The 18328-nt window shown below is 43.6% G+C and overlaps 1 protein-coding gene across 3 annotated transcripts in view; it reads left to right on the top strand.

Moving 5' to 3' along the window:
* klf13 (Kruppel like factor 13) overlaps positions 1-18328 on the top strand; it is a 28846-nt gene that overhangs the window by 7750 nt on the left and 2768 nt on the right. For 2 of the 3 annotated variants that reach the window (XR_009768506.1, XR_009768505.1), the window contains exon 2: positions 13422-17660. Coding sequence is in view for 1 of the 3 variants with exons in the window: in XM_061675891.1 (XP_061531875.1) it covers positions 13422-13762 (341 nt within the window). In the remaining 2 variants the exon portion in view is untranslated. Of the gene's footprint in view, positions 1-13421; positions 18047-18328 lie in introns of those variants that run through there. The other variant, XM_061675891.1, reaches the window with a different exon arrangement.

Here is an 18328-nt window from a genome sequence, read left to right as displayed (position 1 = left end):
GTGGGTTTTCTCCGGATACCCCGGTTCCCTCCCACATCCCAAAAACATGCGTTGTAGGTTGATTGAAGACTCTAAATTGCCCATAGGTGTGAATGTGAGTGCAAATGGTTGTTTGTTTATATGTGCCCTGCGATTGGCAGGTGACCAGTTCAGGGTGTACACCGCCTCTCGCCCGAAGTTAGCTGGGATAGGCTCCAGCACGCCCGCGACCCGAGTGAGGCTAAGTGGTACAGAAAATGAATGGATGGATGGATGGATGCTGTGTTCTCTGGGGCAAAGAGGAAAAGGACCATCTGGATTGTTATCAGCGCAAAGTTAAAGGAACAGCATCTGTGATGTTAAGGGTCTGTGTTAGTGCCCATGACATGGGTAACTTCTGTGAAGGCACCATTAATGCTGAAAAGTACATACAGGTTTTGAAGCAACATATGCTGCCATCCAAGCTTTTTTTTTTCAGAGATGTCCCTGCTTATTTCATTAAGACAATGCCGAGCCACGTTCTGCACGTGTTACCAGCGTGGCTTTGAAGTAAAAGAGTATGAGTACTTGACTGACCTTCCAGCAGTCCAGCTCTATCTCCCAATGAAAATGTTATGAAGCGCAAAATATGATAATGGCGATCCCGGACAGTTGAGCAACTGAAGTTGTACATCAAGAAAAAATGGGAAAGTATTCAACCTACGATGTTTCTATAATTAGTGTCCTCAGTTCCCAAAATTCATTGAGTGTTGTTGAAGGGAAAGCTGATGTAACAATGTGGTAAATTTGCCCCGTCCCAGCTTTTCTGGAACGTGTTGCAGGCATCAAATTCAAAATGAGAGAATATTTGAAAAAAAAAACAATGAAGTTTATTAGTTTGAACATTAGCTATATTGTCTTTGTCATGTATTCAATTGAATATAGGTTGAAAAGGATTTGTAATTCATTTTATTCTGTTTTTATTGACGTTTTACACGATGTCCCAACTTAATTGAAATTAGGGTTGGTAGGTACAGTATAAAAAAAATGATAAAAAAAAGAAATTCTCATTTATAGACCCAATATACTCATTTGTGGCCTCAAAATAGGTATAAAGTGCACACGAATTTATAGGTTCAATATCATTCCCAGGAACAACCCGGCATGTCTGGGTAAGAAAATGGAACGAAACTTTGCTGACTTTTTTTTTTTTTTTCAAAACTTGATGTTAATTACACTGATTCAAAATAACCAGACGCTCCATTGAGACTTGTGATAATTCCTTCTACTCAAACACTGTACATTGAATATGATGTTTGCTAGAAGGAGCTCGATGTTATGTGTCCATTGGAAACAAGGTATTTGTTAATCCACTTGATCCCCAGGATGTAAATAACACCAAGGTGGAAGCCACTGTCGTGCCTGCTCTAATCATGTGGTGCTGTATTACTGCACTGTAAAGGATACACAAGGCGTGTGCCACATGTGACATTCGTATTCTAACCTACATACAGTATGCACACTTTAGAGCTAACTGGATATTTGTCTGCTAATGTTGGAGCATAAATGGGATTTAACTGTGATTAAGCGGCCAAGCACGCATCATGGCCACTCCTAACACAGAAAGGCCCCTGTCATTCACGTCAATGGCTATACCGCTTTCAATTGGCCACAGGCTCATGTATTCTTTAGGTACTGTAGCACTGGATTATTCCAATAAAAGCCAGTCTGTTCTTCCCACCCAGCGGCCCCTCCCTATAGCCTTTGGGCTGCAAAAGAAAATAGGTGCTGGAGTGTGTTGTATTGTGGCAGTGAGGACCTGCGAGGTGGTGTCCATTACCAGTGGCAGGAAGAAAGGGATTCAGACCTGTGGAACACTGCACACTGTTCAAAAACCAACAAACCACTTCTTGCACGCGAACGACAGCGCTGTTGCAAATGATGGAGTGTATAGTGCAGCAGGGTGGGGGTAGGGTGAGTTCTGGTACAGTATATATTCACTGTCAATTCCCTCCATTGATGTAGGTCATTTATTCAGTTGCATCTGTAGCTAATCTGATTACTGTTTGAAGCGATGAGACCTCTGAGGCAGGGGGCACCCCTGTTAGGCAATCACGGGGTCCCATCTGTGAGTTTCATCTGCTTAAAGAAGAAACCTTAGGATCTATATGATTCTCTTGCAGGGCTGCGCGTATCCTCACTATGGTATGTAAGGCGCGTCCCCTTGTTGTGGTAAACTACAGCATGTGCGTTTGTCTGTCACACTGGGGTGTGGCCGTCTGCGCAAGGTGAGGAGAATTCAATGGAGCTGTGTATGATGGACAGGAATTCGACCTGGTAAAATGTTGAAGTCCTTAGTGTTTTGTAACAATTGACTGGTGACCAGTGCAGGGTGTACCTTTCCTCTGGGCTTTGGGAGAGGTATCAGCTATAGAAAATTGATGAATGGTTGGATATTTTTTATGTCGAGATGACAACATTGTGGCCATTGGTAGGATAATGGTTCACATATCTGACTTTCGTGCAGCTACAGTGGGAACAAATTTCCACTAAATGCCCCATTCACACTTGTCCTGCATCTTTTGCATTAATTCATCTGCCGTTACACCAATCTGGATAGGGGATACAGTGAATTTCACGAATATTATATACACTGTAAAGAAAAGTACTGAATTTCCAGTTGCACATTATTAAAATGTAATAAACTAATATAATTTCCCCCCTTTTCCTTGAAATAAACAAATGTGTTCAAATTTAGTAAAACATTTTTCAGTGTATTTACATTCTTTTTATAATGCTCTAAAATGACGGCGCCAAAACCCTGGCTAATCTGAAAATAGTAACTGGTGTCATGTATGTAGAAAACGTACATCTCAACTGAGAGACAAATATATTTTTATGTTGAAGAGGAATTAAGTTTAACCTGGGTTGTGAGTGGATGTGAGTCTTCGCCGCTTGTGCATTTACAGGTGCACTTCCGGTCCATATTCAAAAAAACATGTAAGACTTATTTTTAAGGGTAATGTTGTATGAGGGTTTTCGCTATTTGTGGCAGAACTTGGCCCCTCCGGCACCATGAGTTAGGATTTACTGTATAGAAAACGGAGGGATAGGTGGCAGTCTTGTCGAACAAAAATGTCTGTTCACGAGGCATGACCCAGCATCAGATTCTGACGGTGTGATAACTCTGAGCAAAAATACTGAGCATTCACGGTATTGCAATTACAGCTCTAAAATGTATAATTTTGAAATCCATCTATCCATCCATCCATCCATTTTCTTCCGCTTCTCCGACGGTCGGGTCGCGGGGGCCCCCTTACCGGGGGCGTGAAGCGCCAGACAACTTAGCTCCTAGGGTCATTGGGACACGTAAACCCCTCCACCACGATAAGGTGACGGCTTCCAGGAGGGGGTCATTTTGAAATGTTTGGGTAAATAACTTTTTTCCATTGAACACACTGCACAGGTACATTAGTAAACGTAAAAATAAACAATAGATTTTTTCAAAATACAATCGAACTGTGGTACATTGGTAAAAGTACTTATTTACCAGAAAATGAGGAGCTACTTTTCTGCTATATTATATTTTGTTGTTGTAAGTAAGGTCAGAAACTAACTGATGTTAGCCATGCTTGTTAGCTAGTTATCTGCTTCAGTAGCAGGTCAATGGTATTTATTTCGCCTATTGTCGCTACGCTAACTCTCGTAGCTAGTTGCAAATGTTCGTTTCGAGACAGCGACGACTCCCCCAAAAATCAGCTCATAACGCTGGTGGAAAGTTTTAGTGGTTTTGAAACCGTGACTTTTTAAAACTGCGGTAGACCTTGAAACCGGCAACCGGCGCATGCTGTTCACACGGAAGTTCAGAAACAATGCTGTAAAATGGATGCCAGCCTAGGAGTTGGTGCCGTGTAGGTGCTTGCCCAGTTCCCAGGTTTTATCCAAAATCATTTATTATATACCCAGTGGTGCAGTAAAGCTACACTTTGCTGGAGAAGCGTTAAAACGCATGTCCTCCTTTTTAAACAATAATGGTTTCATTTTCAAAAACTTGTACTCTGGGATCTGTTTTCAAAGGTTTGCGTTGTCATGTAATAAACAACTACATCTACACTGTTTGTTAAAATGGCGTTTGACAAACTTCTTCCACTTAAATGCCATCAGGCGGAATGCGAGCAGTATCTCCTGTCTGTATCTCGTCTTATCGAGCAGTGCTGAGGCCTCTCAGGGTTCGGCGGGACTGTTGTTTTCTTCTGGGCTCCTCCAAGGTTGTATGTCTCATATGAGCTCTAATGTCCACTCATCAGCTCCATCAGCGAAATGATCGAGGTGCGCTTTGTCCTGCGGGCCCATCGTTAACGGTTAATGGGGCATCCCTGCCTGCACCTGCCTCTGCGGACGCACTGTAAACACATAATAATGGTTGTGACTGTTTGCATGTCCTTAGTTAACCAGGATTGAAAAGATAAGGAGACTCCAGGTTGTTTCAGCATGCACTCAGGGCTGAGAGAGAGTGCCCACTCAAACTAATTGAGGCCAATTTGATGAGCTGGTCAATGCAGGCGAGCCATCCCTGATGCTCCCTTAAGAGTTAAAGGGATGAAGTCATGCATGGATAAGTGTATGCAGGAATCGGACGGTCAAACTCAACCTCGCTACATGTCTCCAGACCGAATGTCAATATCCCCATGCAATGTGGCTTGAGGGAAGAGCGTTACGGTTAGTACGCACAGCCCGTAGGAATGACATTACAGGAGCGCTCCTCCTGCTGGGAGCCAGGCTGTCGCTATTGTTCACAACCTGACAGCGATAAGGCCCATATGGGCTGGCAGCCTAGTTAATGGTCCCTCTCAATAATGACAAAAGATATACTGTAGATCTTCATGTTTTTAGAGTCCTCTCCTGAGAAGCTTGAGCCAAGTTTCCATCACACGCACCTTACACCGCCTTTTGTCGCTGGTGTTTAACACGCTGTTACATATAGGGGTACAAGACAACAAAGGATAAGGGTTGTGGGATATAGTAGACAGTACATTTTTGTATCTCAAGGTACTGATATCCAGTGTTCCCCCTGCTATATTGCGGTTAATTGTGGATTTTTGCAGGATACTTACATAGCGTAATGCCATCGCATGGCAAAGTAGAGTCACAGCCACCGAAGCACATTTCATCTATTTATTTAACGCCAGGAAAACTATATAACTCATAAACACAATAAGCACACTCATGGAGGAGCTGCTGTCAGCCACAGCTCACGCCTAGACACTCACAAGCAGACTCGCACACACGCCACCCCACCCCACCAGGTCCCACCTCTTCAAGGCACAAACACAACAATATGTACGGTATTTTCGAAACATTTTGTGCTTGCAATTTCATTCAGTGTGTTCAAATACGCTTACAGTGTGTTTAAAAAGTATGTTTGAATAAGATTCAATGTTTTTAAAGCGTGTGTGAGGAGTAAAACTATACATTCCTCTCTGCATCACAGATTTTCACCTATTGCTAACATTTTAATGAAAATATTACCGAAATAATTGTTTGAAAACAAGCAGTTTTAGAAGATTGAATGCAAATGCATTGTACTTAAAAGTTAAACACAACTGAACTGTACTTAAATGTACTGTGAGTCTATACTGGATTTTAAAAAACTAGCTTAAGCCACTGTAACATGGTTTGAACATTTAATTTAGTGATTCTTTTGTATACCAGAAGTGGTACGTGTACCACACTTTGAGAATCACTGCTCTAATCGGTACACTTAGGTTTGGTTTGCTGTGGTACTTGTTAAACCGGTGATTGTTAAACCGTGGTCTGCCGTGCCTTTCCATTGCAGGATGTGTTGGCGAAATGGTGACGGTGGCACCTTCTTTGTAAAAAGTGTGATTTACTGCCAATGAGACAGCACAGAACTTTCCACTGAATTAAAAACAAGCAGATTGACACATGATGGCGCAAATGCTGCTTACAGTCTTTTCCTTCTAGTGTATTCGATCTACTCTTTGTGTTCTGTTGTAACACAGAAGCTACAGCATCACTGTACGGCAGTGTCTATGTCTAGTTCCACCCTACACGAGTAAACCGTACCGTGCTAGTCGTGACAGCTACCACCGTGAAAGGCTGCTTAAGAGTGCTACGGTATGGGTCGGATAGTCTGGAAGCATTTATAATGGAAATACTGAAAAATGCGTACCTCACCGCACCAGATTAGACTGCTTTGTGGAAACTGGTCATACGGCCCCGAGCTATAAAAGTGGAGGGTGCAAAATCAGTAACTTTGGTAACGTCAAAGTTACTGCTTTTTCCGTTGAAGCATACAGCCACCGGCACTGTGTGATTAATGACCAGTAACAAAACATTTATGAGTAGCGCTGAAAATTGGATCATCTCAGTAAGGCATGAAGATGGAGCAGCTAGGGGTCATGCCAGTCTGAGCTAGTCGTTTTAATACTATCCAGAAGAGCGTCCCATAGGTGGTTGTCTGCTGGCAGAGAAGCGCACTCCGGGTTGTTTAGAGGTCGTAGTCTGCTGTAAACATGCAACCATATTTTAGGAGTGTGCCAAGCCCGACCACTGGACCTAGTCTCTCATTTGTTGCCATGCTGGCTGACCACTAAAGCGTTGTGGCGAAGTGACTGCTACTCTAATGGGTATTGAACTAACCAGTGCAGCTTCCCTGTCCTTCAGATGTTTTCATCTGAAGGATGAAAACAAGGTCCACACAGGTTTAGCCTGCACCTTGTGTTTTTGTCTGAGATTTTTTTATAAAGAGATATTTTCACGATGATCTTATACATTTTTTCCCCTTTCTCACCCGCCAATATGCGTTTGCTCTCCTATGGTGGCGTCACATGTTGCTTTCAGCGGTGCTCATGCTTGACGACACACCAGGAATGTTATCTGCTTCTATTTGATATGCCGGAGCGTTTTGTTGGAGCAGGTGACCGTGTCGAGTTGTCGCACTGTTGCTCACGTCAAAGAAGTGATTAGATCTCGAGCCCACCCTTTATGACTCCGGTTTAACCCTTTCGGCAGAAACCGATGAGCCCCGTATCTTGGGCGTGAATGAACTAAAGATGTGGGGGAGGGTAAGAGATAAGCTGTTTATTTACTGACCCAGTGGCCTCAGAGGGAACACTTATATAACACCAGTACCTGTGACATAATCACATCGCTTGGCGCGCTAGTGTCCTCCCCACTGCAGTTCTTCGTAGAGGTACAGTTGGCGTCACATGACTCTCTTTACGGGTAACTAGGTCACTGTGTTCGTTGGGAAAATCTTCCCTCAACGCTGACCCCGCCCCATCACCTCCCCACCCTCTCGATCTGACACATTCTGAGAAAGCCCAACCACACCCTGGTTGTGGCAAGCAGCCAGGGATGGGACAACCAATCCGTGTGTGTGTGTGTGTGTGTGTGTGTGGTGTGTGTCGGTAAGGGAAGCTGGCCTCTTTGTCTACCACTAATCCATGTGTATGGATGTTACTAAAGACCCATTTTGACTAAAAAAGGACCGCAAAGATCACTGTCTACCCCAATTGCATTAGACCACGTGAAAATGCATCCAAGCAACAGGTGACACAATGGCGAACAACCAACCAAGACATGCGTAGATCAGAAGAAGTTGGAAGGAGTGGAAAAATGCAACATAACTTTTTTGTTCAGTGAAAAGCATGCACTTCCAAACTTTATCTGGAATAAGTATAACTAATTCCTTAACTGCTGTTGACCACACTTACAAATATATATGTGAATGAAAAACTAAACACAAATAAAATAGTACTTTGACAACAACAAAAATAAAATGTAGAAATTGTGTTCATGGTTAAAGGGGTTTTGCAGTTGGAATGTAGCCTCACTTGACCAATCCCCACAAGTTTTATTTTTTAGAATGGACAACCAATTAAAAATAAAAAAAGAGATGATAAACTTACCTGTCAAGCAGCCATGTTGCTAATTCCGTGTTCGTTCTGAACCCTCTCAAGTCGCCTGTGGCTCTTCCACCTCTGAAAGGCAACTTCTATGTTCACCCTTAGTTTGTCTCTGGATCTGTCCAATTTCTTCTTTTTAACTTTTGTTGCTAACCGGAGGTGTATATTCGATCATAGTTTCACCAAAGCTCAGGAAGCATGTCTGCACGAGGCTGAGGGGTTGCCAGCAAGTGCATGGCAAATGATTGACACCTCAGCAGTCACACCTTCTCTCTGCAATTGGTTGTTCTTCCTTGGGAGCGGTGGTTTCTTAAAAATAAAATTAGAGGTACAACATGGGGCCGGAGAGGGAAAATATTTTACTAACGTACTACTGTCGGTTTATACTGATACTTTGAACAAATATGTCAAAAAGTGTTTTATTTTTATTTTTAAAGTGCAAGCTTTCTTATCGACGGATTATACCCAAAACCACCCTAAAAAATACGTGTTTGTCCATACATGGCGTGTGAGGAAAGGAACGAGTGAAGAAGTCTGGTCTCATTCCTTACAGACAAGGTACTGGCTTATGGCTGTGTTTGCATCCGACCGTTGCCTTATTTCCACTACGGATCAAAGTAGCTGTTCCCCTAATCTGTCTAGTATTCCTGGAAGTTCCTCTCGTGAAAATCCCCCATTGAGCAGAAACAATGATGAATTGGGGCATCACATTCTTTTTAGAGGTCAAGTCTGGTGTTAAACTCATCCAGAAGCTACATGGTGTGAGGTGAAGAAGGGGCAACGTGCCCATCAATCCCCAGTAGTGACGAAGCTCTAAATAATTTGAAGCGTCACAGCGGGTTGCCGTTGGATACCTGATGCTTTCACCGTGGCTGCTTCATCATTGTATAGGATTTGGGGACATCTCAGCCTGGCTCTCTGGTGTCTGGTTAAATATTAATACTGTTGGATCTGTTACATGGTTACAGAGCCTTAAGCATCCTGCAGAGCTTAGCTCCACTTTTTAGCCACTAACACGTTTATATAAAAAAAAAAGAAAAAAAAAAAAGAAAATTAATTTTCTTTTTTATATGTAGTGCCAGTTGGCCGTGCCGGTTGTTCTTCTTTCTAATAAGGTATGAAATCAGACCATCGTGATGTTCATCAATGAGATTAGGGCCATAGAAGTACCACTCCCGATTTTACAGTACGTTTCTGCAGGCTCAGATTATTTACATCTTTAAATTATGTCCAGAATAGAAGCGCCAGCACTTTGCATTGGCTGTCATAAACATCTGGAAATATGGTCGTAAAATTAACATAGACCTATTTGAGCCCGTGGGAGCAGAAGTGGGAAGGACTGAGTGGGTTTGCCTACAGCTGAGGTGAGGCGTCAGAGGCAGGAACACAGACCGGGCTGTCTAGACTTGCTCTGCCTGTCTGCACGTTTTGTTACTGTGCAGTGTTGTGGGAGCGAGGGCGGTGGGGCGATCGCATACGAGCCTACTCCCGTACCAACTTCTTGTTTCTTGTGACACGTTGCCATCATGTAGCTAACGAGGAGTGTTTGATGATGAGCAGAAACTGTTTCCATTGTGGCCTTAAGGGAAAGCGCAGAACAAAGAAAGCATTTGGCAGGCCCGCTCTCTCTCTCGTTTGTCACGGCACCTTTGAACATCCAAGTGTCTTTACTTCTTTTTCATCACGCGCATCATAGTTGGGTAATAAAGGTCATGTAAAAAAAATGCACTCTGTAGTACTGAGAGGAACATGACTCTTTATTGTCAAGCAAAAAACATGGCAAGGGCTCCATACACAATGTTTCCACATTAGAATGGAACGAAACCACAAGATATATGGTACCATCTGGCCCCGAGTAGATTTGTGTCAAAGCCCACTTTTTATTGCCCAATGAAGGGGGGAGGGTATAACTTTCCTGTGCGTCGACCCACAGATAGTTACATGCTGGAAAATGGGCGGGGCGCCCATTGGGAATGCATCTGGAGAATTTAACAGCATCAAGATAATGACAGTTTTGAACTCACGCCACAGCTTTTTAGATTTCAGATATTCCTCGAAAGTGCCTTAGATTCAAATATTGAACCCTTGAAAACAGTGGAAACTCCCATTAGAAGTAATCTGTTCATAATCAGTGGTCATCATAAGACCTTTATTAACTGCACAGGTCAGTGGCGGACCGTGCATCTGCTACCTGGGCTTTACACGACTTAATCCTCCTCATGATCCCACCACTATCATGTTACAATTATAAAAAAAAAAAAAACATCAAAACCATACAAAATCCCAATATAACAGCACGTAACTGTAGTACATATGACATCCAAAGCAATTTAGAATCAATATTTACCTAATAATGTGACAAAAACAAAATATTCAAATAAAATACATTATTATACACGCCAGAGATGCTGGTGAAATCAATAAACTATCAAATGTATTAGTGTCACTGCACGTGTTTTGCTAGGCGAACTCGGCTTGCTCTGACCAATCAATGTACGGAAAAATGCTTACGTTATTGTAGCCCTCTGAGGATGCATTTGTAATAAATTGGTTAAAGAAACATTTAAATTAGTTTAAAGACCACGTAAAGTAAAATCATATATTTCTTTTAAATACATCATACGTGTTGGAAGATAATTGCTTAAAAAACGTGTAAAGACTGAGAACCAATGTAGTACTCAATTGTGGAGATATAGCATTAAATTTATTTTTTTATTTTTTTTATTTTTTTAACCATTTCTGTGTTCCTGATATTTATTTTTTTGGGTGTGTGTGGCTAAAACGGCTGTCCAGTGACGTAGTTGGGTGACTGACATGAATCCCCCCTCCCCCACTATATAAGAACTTGAGTGCCATTGGATCAGTGGATATTGCTATGTTTATTAATAGTCCAGCTTTTTAAGTGGCTAATGTTAGGTTGTGCTAGACTAATAAATATTGCCAACTTAAAAAGGGAAAGGGAAAAATACCATTCTCCTGTAGACTGAGAGGAACAAGGTTGACTCTCAAGTGGCTCGGTGTCTTATAGCTCAAATTTGTAGGCATGTGTAGGCATAAGAAAATTCCTAGATGCAGTAAGATTCACTTGTTAGGACATTTTAGTGTTATTTGATTGACTGTCGACATTTGAGCAGGATGTGGCTTCAGCACATTTCGTGAACATTCCCACAAGTTTGAAAGTGGAGACATAGGATAGATTTTTACAATTTAGATTTTCAAGCCTCATTTTGTATATTTGGCAAATTTACAATTTTGTCAAATTTGGCAGGGTTGTTAACAGCACTCTTCTATGTGGTGTGTCAAATTGACTACTTACAAGCAGAGGTGGGTAGTAACGCGCTACATTAACTCCGTTACATTCATTCAAGTAACATTTTCGATAAACTGAACTTTGTACTTTAAAGGCACTGTACTTTTACTTGAGTATTTATGTGAAGAAGGATTGATACTTTTAATCCATTACAATGATCGACATGCCATTCGCTACTTTTACTTATCCATTCTTGCATGTGCGCGTCTATTTTTAGACTCCATCTTCAACTTCATCCAATAAACATTCATAAAAGTTGAACAGAATCGGTGACAAAGGGCAGCCTTGGCACAGTCCAACTCTCGAGTCCGACTTACTGCCGGCAATGCGGACCAAACTCTGACACTGGTGATACACGGACCGAACAGCCCATATCAGGGGGTTCGGCACCCCATACTCCCGAAGCACCCGCCACAGGACTCCCTGAGGGACACGGTCGAACTCTTTCTCAAAGTCCACAAAACATATGTAGACTGGTGGGGCGAAGTCCCATGCACCCTCTAGGACCCTGCCGAGGATCTAGAGCTGGTCCACTGTTCCATGGCTTCAGCAGTCCCACAGGCCAAAAAGGCCCGATAGGACTCCTTCTTCAGCTTGACGGCATCCCTCACCGTTGGTGTCCACCAACGGGTTCGGGGATTGCCGCCACGACAGGTACCGACCAATTTACGGCCACAGCTCCGGTCGGCCGCATCAGCAAAGGAAGCGTGGAACATGGTCCACTCGGACTCAATGTCCCCCGCCTTCCCCGAGACGTGGGTGAAGATCTGCCGGAGGTGGGAGTTGAAACTCCTTCATACAGGGGATTCTGCCAGACGTTCCCAGCAGACCTTCACAATACGTTTGGGCCTGCCAGGTCGGAACGGCATCTTCCCCCACCATCGGAGCCAATTCACCACCAGGTGGTGATCAGTTGACAGCTCCGCCCGTCTCTTCACCTGAGTGTCCAAGACATGCGGCCGCAAGTCAGATGAAATGACCACAAAGTTGATCATCGAACTGCGACCTAGGGTGTCCTGGTGTCAAGTGCACGTGTGGACACCCTTATGCTTGAACATGGTGTTCGTTATGGACAGTCCATGGTGGGCACAGAAGTCCAATAACAGAACACCACTCAGGACTACAAAAAGGTTGGGTACTCTGAACTGCCGTTTGGTGCATAGGCTCAAACAACAGTCAGGACCCGTCCCCCCACCCGAAGGCGGAGGGAGGCTACCCTCTCGTCCACCGTGGTGAACCCCGATGTACAGGCGCCGAGCCGGGGTGGCAATATGTACACCCCCACAGAGTCCAACCCCTCTCAAGAGGACTTTTAACAGAGCCCAAGCCGTGTGTGGAGGCGAGCCCGACTATATCTGGTCTGAACTTCTCAACCTCACACACCAGCTCGAGCTTCTGTAGCCAGGGATCGGATCGCCAAGGTCCTCGCCTTCGGCCACCGCCCAACTCGCACTCCACCCGAGCCCTCTGGCCCCTCCCACAGGTGGTGAGCCCATGGGAAGTGGGATCCACGTTACCCTTTCGGGCCGTGCCCGGCCGGGCCCCATGGGTGCAGGCCCGGCCACCAGGCGCTCGCCTTCGAGCCCCACCTCCAGAGGGGGGCCCCGGTGACCCGCGTCCGGGCAAGGGAAACCTGACTCCATTTTTTTGTCGTCATCATAAGGGGTCTTTGAGCCGTGCTTTGTCTGGTCCCTCACCGAGGACCTGTTTGCCATGGGTGACCCTGTCAGGGGCATAAAGCCCCAGACAACTTAGCTCCTAGGATCATTGGGAGACACATTTCTTTTCATAATTTAAAATAGTTCTCAGATGTTTGAAGAACATATCTGTACACTTTACACACCATTTCTTGTCTGACTGAAAAGAGCACATTTTAACTAGCTGGCTCTGTCTTATGGGTGGGGTAATTCTGTGTGGGGGCGGTTATGAGTTATTAGGAAGTAAGAAACGGCTCACTCACAGACATTTTTGTTTTAGAAATTGGAAGGTGACAAAAGATTTTTTGGGTTATTTAAATTTGCACTTGTTGCACTCCACTCTATTTAAAGTATATACAGCATTTTCCATAGCATTTTTCCTCATTTGGGTTGTGGGTGAGCTGGAGCCTACCCAGGGTACATCCTTGACCGGTAACCAGAACCTCATAAGTGTGAGGCAGACATGCTAGCCACTATCCCTACTAATATCACCTACTAATCATGTCTTATTTCTGGTTCCTCCAGGAGAGCGTCCGTTCCCTTGTACCTGGCCCGACTGCAGTAAGAAGTTCGCCCGCTCCGACGAGCTGGCCCGCCACTACCGCACCCACACGGGAGAAAAGAAGTTCGGCTGCCCACTTTGCGACAAACGCTTCATGCGAAGCGACCACCTGATGAAGCACGCCCGGCGCCACTCGGATTTCCAGCCCGGCATGCTCAAGAGGCCCCACGGCGGCGGGGTCGGCGGCGGGGCCGGCCACGCCGTGCGTCCCGGCTCCCTCAGCGACTACAGCCGCTCGGACGCCTCCAGCCCCACCCTCAGCCCCGCCCTCAGTCCCGCTCTCAGCCCCGCCAACTCGCCTTAAAGTAAACATCGCACTTTCTGCCTCCAATGCGTCGAGGCGTGTGTACTTGTCATGATAACACTTGTGTTGTTGCACACTTGTCAGCGGCGACTCCCGTCTTTCCTAATCCTACGCTTGCTCTGGTGTACCATACTGTACAGAACTGCTTATTGTAGTGCAATGACATGTGATCCTATAAGAAGGTAATGCCTTTCCCAGATGGCAATATTTACATTGTCGACCATAAGTCTCGATATTTCTTCTAATCGTGACTAGTCTGTTTGCAGCATCTAAACACAACTTATAAGACAAAAGATGCCCTGATGAGTCTTATCAAAATGTTTGTCTTTCATTGTTCTTTTTCCTTTAAAAAAAAAAAAAAAAAAAAAAAACGGGTCATGAGAAAGGGTACACACACGCACACACTCAAAAAACACACACCTCAGGATGGAAGACAGTTTCGCTTAATACCACAATACTTCACACAAACTGCACAATAAACTCAACACTTTAAAGTTCAACCGCTGGTTGAATTTTTCGCCCTGCTCAGGGATGGCCTTGTTAGCTTGAACGAATGGAGAGAAACAGTCAGTCCACACACATACACAGTATGTCTATATATGTATAGCATATATAGACATGTATATACATATGTATCAGCCTTACACTCAACACACTATTGCACTCTTTCTTTTATTTCAGCTTCACTTCCTCCTTAATAAGAATCATAAAAAAAACAAAAAACAATTTAAAACCTCTTTCACACAGAGATGGCGCAAAACGAGAGCCGTAACAGTTATTCGTCTATGCCTTCTTACACGAAACCCAACAAAGGGGTGTTCGCCACAACCGTGTGCGTTTTGACATGTCGCCTCTGTATCCCACAATCAGATAATTAAATGTGAGACTTCAGCGCCGGCGCCTGGTGTAAAATATTTGTTTGACAGCGACAATAGCTGAAGCGAACTGTTATGGCTCTGATACCACTTTCGGGAAATTGGAGTGTCAGTCTTTTTTTTTTTTAAAGAACAGCGATGCAGAAAAATGTCGGCTTTCAAAGCTACTACCCCTGTTCCTGCAGCAGCCACTCTCTAGGTGGACATTTATTGCGGCAAACGCCCAGAATTGGGTTATAAAGATACGTTTCAAAGCAGCTGTTTAAATAAATATGGACACAAAGGGACGGCAATGTGTATCCCTCACACAAGCACGTCGGGACAATAAAGTACCAAGGACTAGAATTGAATAAGTGAGGTCCGGGGATGATTTGGAGCTTGCAAATATCCCACAAGAAGCGTCAGGAAGGTTAGCATGCCACCCATCTGGCTCTACCTGTCCTGTCAAGACGTCAAGTCTTGTCTCGATGCTTTCCTTGCTGTCAGCTTTAAAGGAACTCGGAGGTTAAACAAAGTCCAAAGTGCCGGTGGAGCTATCTGCAATGTTCAGACGGGAGAAGGCACGTCCTGATAAAACAAGAGGAGAGGTTTATCACGACATGAGCAGAGGAGGAGACACCCTCGTTTCCTGCTTATGCAAACGACCCAACCAGGAGGGAACAACAGTACTACTTAGTTTCCCAACCTTTATTGAGCTGAGGCGCATGCACTAGTCAAAAAAAAAGGTCGGGATATTCGACTTTCGGGTAAAATTTCAAGATGAACCTAAAATGCACTACAACCTTTACAGGTGATCGTAAGTACTCAAACATTGAACGGTCGGACATCAAGTTCAACGGTAAGGTCCAAGTGGATTTATTTGGTTCATCCTAAAATTTCACCAGAAAGCACAATATCTTTTTATGGGTAGTGGATGTTATATTAGAAAAATGTCACTCTACACCACCACAAAAGGAATCTACAGTATGGGAAGCCTTAACATTTAAGAGCGAGCCTGCATATGTGTTGCAGATATCTGTAATTAAGTTTCGCCTAATCAAAAACAACATTTGAGATATTCGTAACGACATTCTTCCTTTCCCCAATTAGCATTTCAGATACCTGCAACGACATTTGACCTCGGACAAATGATGTCAACCGTGCCATTCATGTGTATGGGCGTTGCCATTACAGATATCCACAATTGATTTGGAGATATCTGCTTTGTGAATTGCGTATCTCTGCAACAGAATTGTAAATATCTCTAACTCCAGTTTGAGATAGCTACGGTTTGATTCTGACTGGTCATAATTTCATCTTCAATTCACCCCAGTTCAAGATATCCATATATGTTCTCTCCGTATATATATTACATCAAAATTTCACCAGGCAAAATGAAGTGGTAGATATCTGTGACTGGAATGATGACGAGTTGGAATCTAATTGTAGCTACAGTATCGCAAAAAGGAGTTAGCGATATCTACAGTTCAAATGCAGATATCTGTAATTGACGCGTGGCTAGTGGCGGCTGAATAGTCGATATCTGTAATGAGAAACTCCCATTACACATGAATGGCAAAAGTGACATTGCAGATATCTGTAATTCAGTTTTGACTCAGCAAAAATGAATTAGATGTCTTTGTCATTACGACTAGTCACAATTCTGATGCAGAGATCTTGAGTGAAAATTCCAACTATTCAAAATGTTATTATGAATATTCAGAAGGATGTTGTTGATATGTTCAATGCTAATTTGGGTCACTCAGATTTTAAATGTTGATTCTGCTGGCCACGCAGTACAGTATACTGAAATTATGACGATCTAGTCTTTTTTTTTTTTTATTCACACTTGGTGTGACAGCTGGGCCTCTTGAGTTAACAGCTATTACTCTGTTGTATAAGGTGGATACACAGGTCAGGACAGTTGTCCCTTCTGCCATCATGTGCAAGAGCATTAATTGTTCTGCCTCTCACTATATGTCACTGGCAAAGATAGATCAGCTACGATACATTATTTGTAGTCAATAAATCCTGATTTCCCAACCATGTGGTGTGATTGCAGAATTTCCTGTGGCACACTTGTTGATCTCGAGTGGTTGGAAATGACTGAGGATGAAATCACCTTTGCCACAAGCAAGAGCAGGGACAAATTTCACACTATTAAAACAGCTGCTTTCAAACGCCTCTGAGCAAAAGGAAATATCATCGGGCTGTCGTGCCGCCTGCGACGCTCCCGCCCGTGAGAAAGTCCACTTGTGTTTCTAGAAGCACATACCACAATAAGTCAGGCAAAAAAATAACTTCCATGGAAATGAGCACCGCTTATGCAAACTGGTACAGTCTGCATCCTCGTGCTTGGAAATACAGAGCCATCCATGTTGCTTTGATCCCATCGCATCCATCCAGACGGTTGCCATGGCGAGTGGCGTGTACTCTCTTCAGCCCTCTCCCCTGGCGCCACGCGCATGTTAACAACTCTGGCAGGTGTACACCCATGAATGGCGGGCCTTATCCCCCTCTCGCCCCCGCCCTAGCAGCCATCTTTCTTTTCAACGAAGCAGCTCTGTCAAATCCCCCTCAAGACAAAACATCCCTTAGATCAGGGATGCAGCGATCCCCTTCAACAAAACTATTTTTCAAGTAGCAGGATGACACTTTTAGTGAGAGAAACCACTGAGACAAAATGTTTTCAATTCTCTCGCAACTTCTTATTTTACGTTTGATCCCAGCTACTTCTGCCGTCTAGGATGATCAGCCCTCCCATTAAAATCCTACCACTGTCGTTTTATCTACATGCCGATTACATCCCACCATACGTGTTTGCATTGAAAGTCGTTATCACAGAGTACAAGTGCGCGTTATCTGTACCGTCGCGGCGTGGAAGGGCAAGAGTGAGTGTGTGTGTGTTCAACCACGCCCTCTTTTCTCTGTTGGCAGCTAATCATGTCCTCCCTCGCGTCTCTTTGCCACCGCCTGCTCGTCTCAGACGGGGAAGTCCTTTGTCTCCTCACACGAAAGATACACACCATACACACGCTAATCAGGTTCGTGTGTGTGCGCGCGTGTGTCTTTGTGATGTGAGTTTGAACCAGTCACATGAATGTTGTTGATTTCTGTCCTACTTTTATTACCTCGGAAGTCCCCATTGACCCTAGAGGCTAAATTCATTTGGAAACGTACAATGACACACTGTGCTTTTACGAATGACGACTAAGTTGTAAACAAAAGTTCACAAAGAGTAAGATATAAACAAACGTTAATTTGTGAACAAAGACTAAATTGTGAACACAAATTAACAAGGATTAACTAAGGCTAAAATATAAACAAAAACTAAACAAAAATGTAAAAAGTAAACAAACGTTAGAAAGTCTCAGATATCAGCAAAAGTTCAGGGTTCACTTATATGTTTTTTGTCATCAATTCTTATCAAGCAACCTCAAACTTTTTTAGTGGTAACTTGACTTACCATTTGCCAAATTTTTTTTTGGTTTTTTTTTTTTGCCAAATTTACAAGCATGAATTTACAAGCATGATTTTTTAAATTTTATTTTCTTTTTTTGGCTCTGTGCAAAAAATGCAACAATAAAGGTACTATACTGTAATGCCCACTCATGTGGACAAGGAGTTTTTTTTAATGGAACAGTCAAACGCACAAATACAAAACGAGAACACTTACAGGGAGCTTCTGTAGGCCACAACTCAAACCCAGACG

Source organism: Phycodurus eques, chromosome 5, assembly GCF_024500275.1.
Source record: "Phycodurus eques isolate BA_2022a chromosome 5, UOR_Pequ_1.1, whole genome shotgun sequence".
Taxonomy (NCBI): Eukaryota; Metazoa; Chordata; class Actinopteri; order Syngnathiformes; family Syngnathidae; genus Phycodurus; species Phycodurus eques.
The sequence above is the reverse complement of the archived record's forward strand: the minus strand, read 5'-3'. Positions and strand labels throughout refer to the sequence as shown.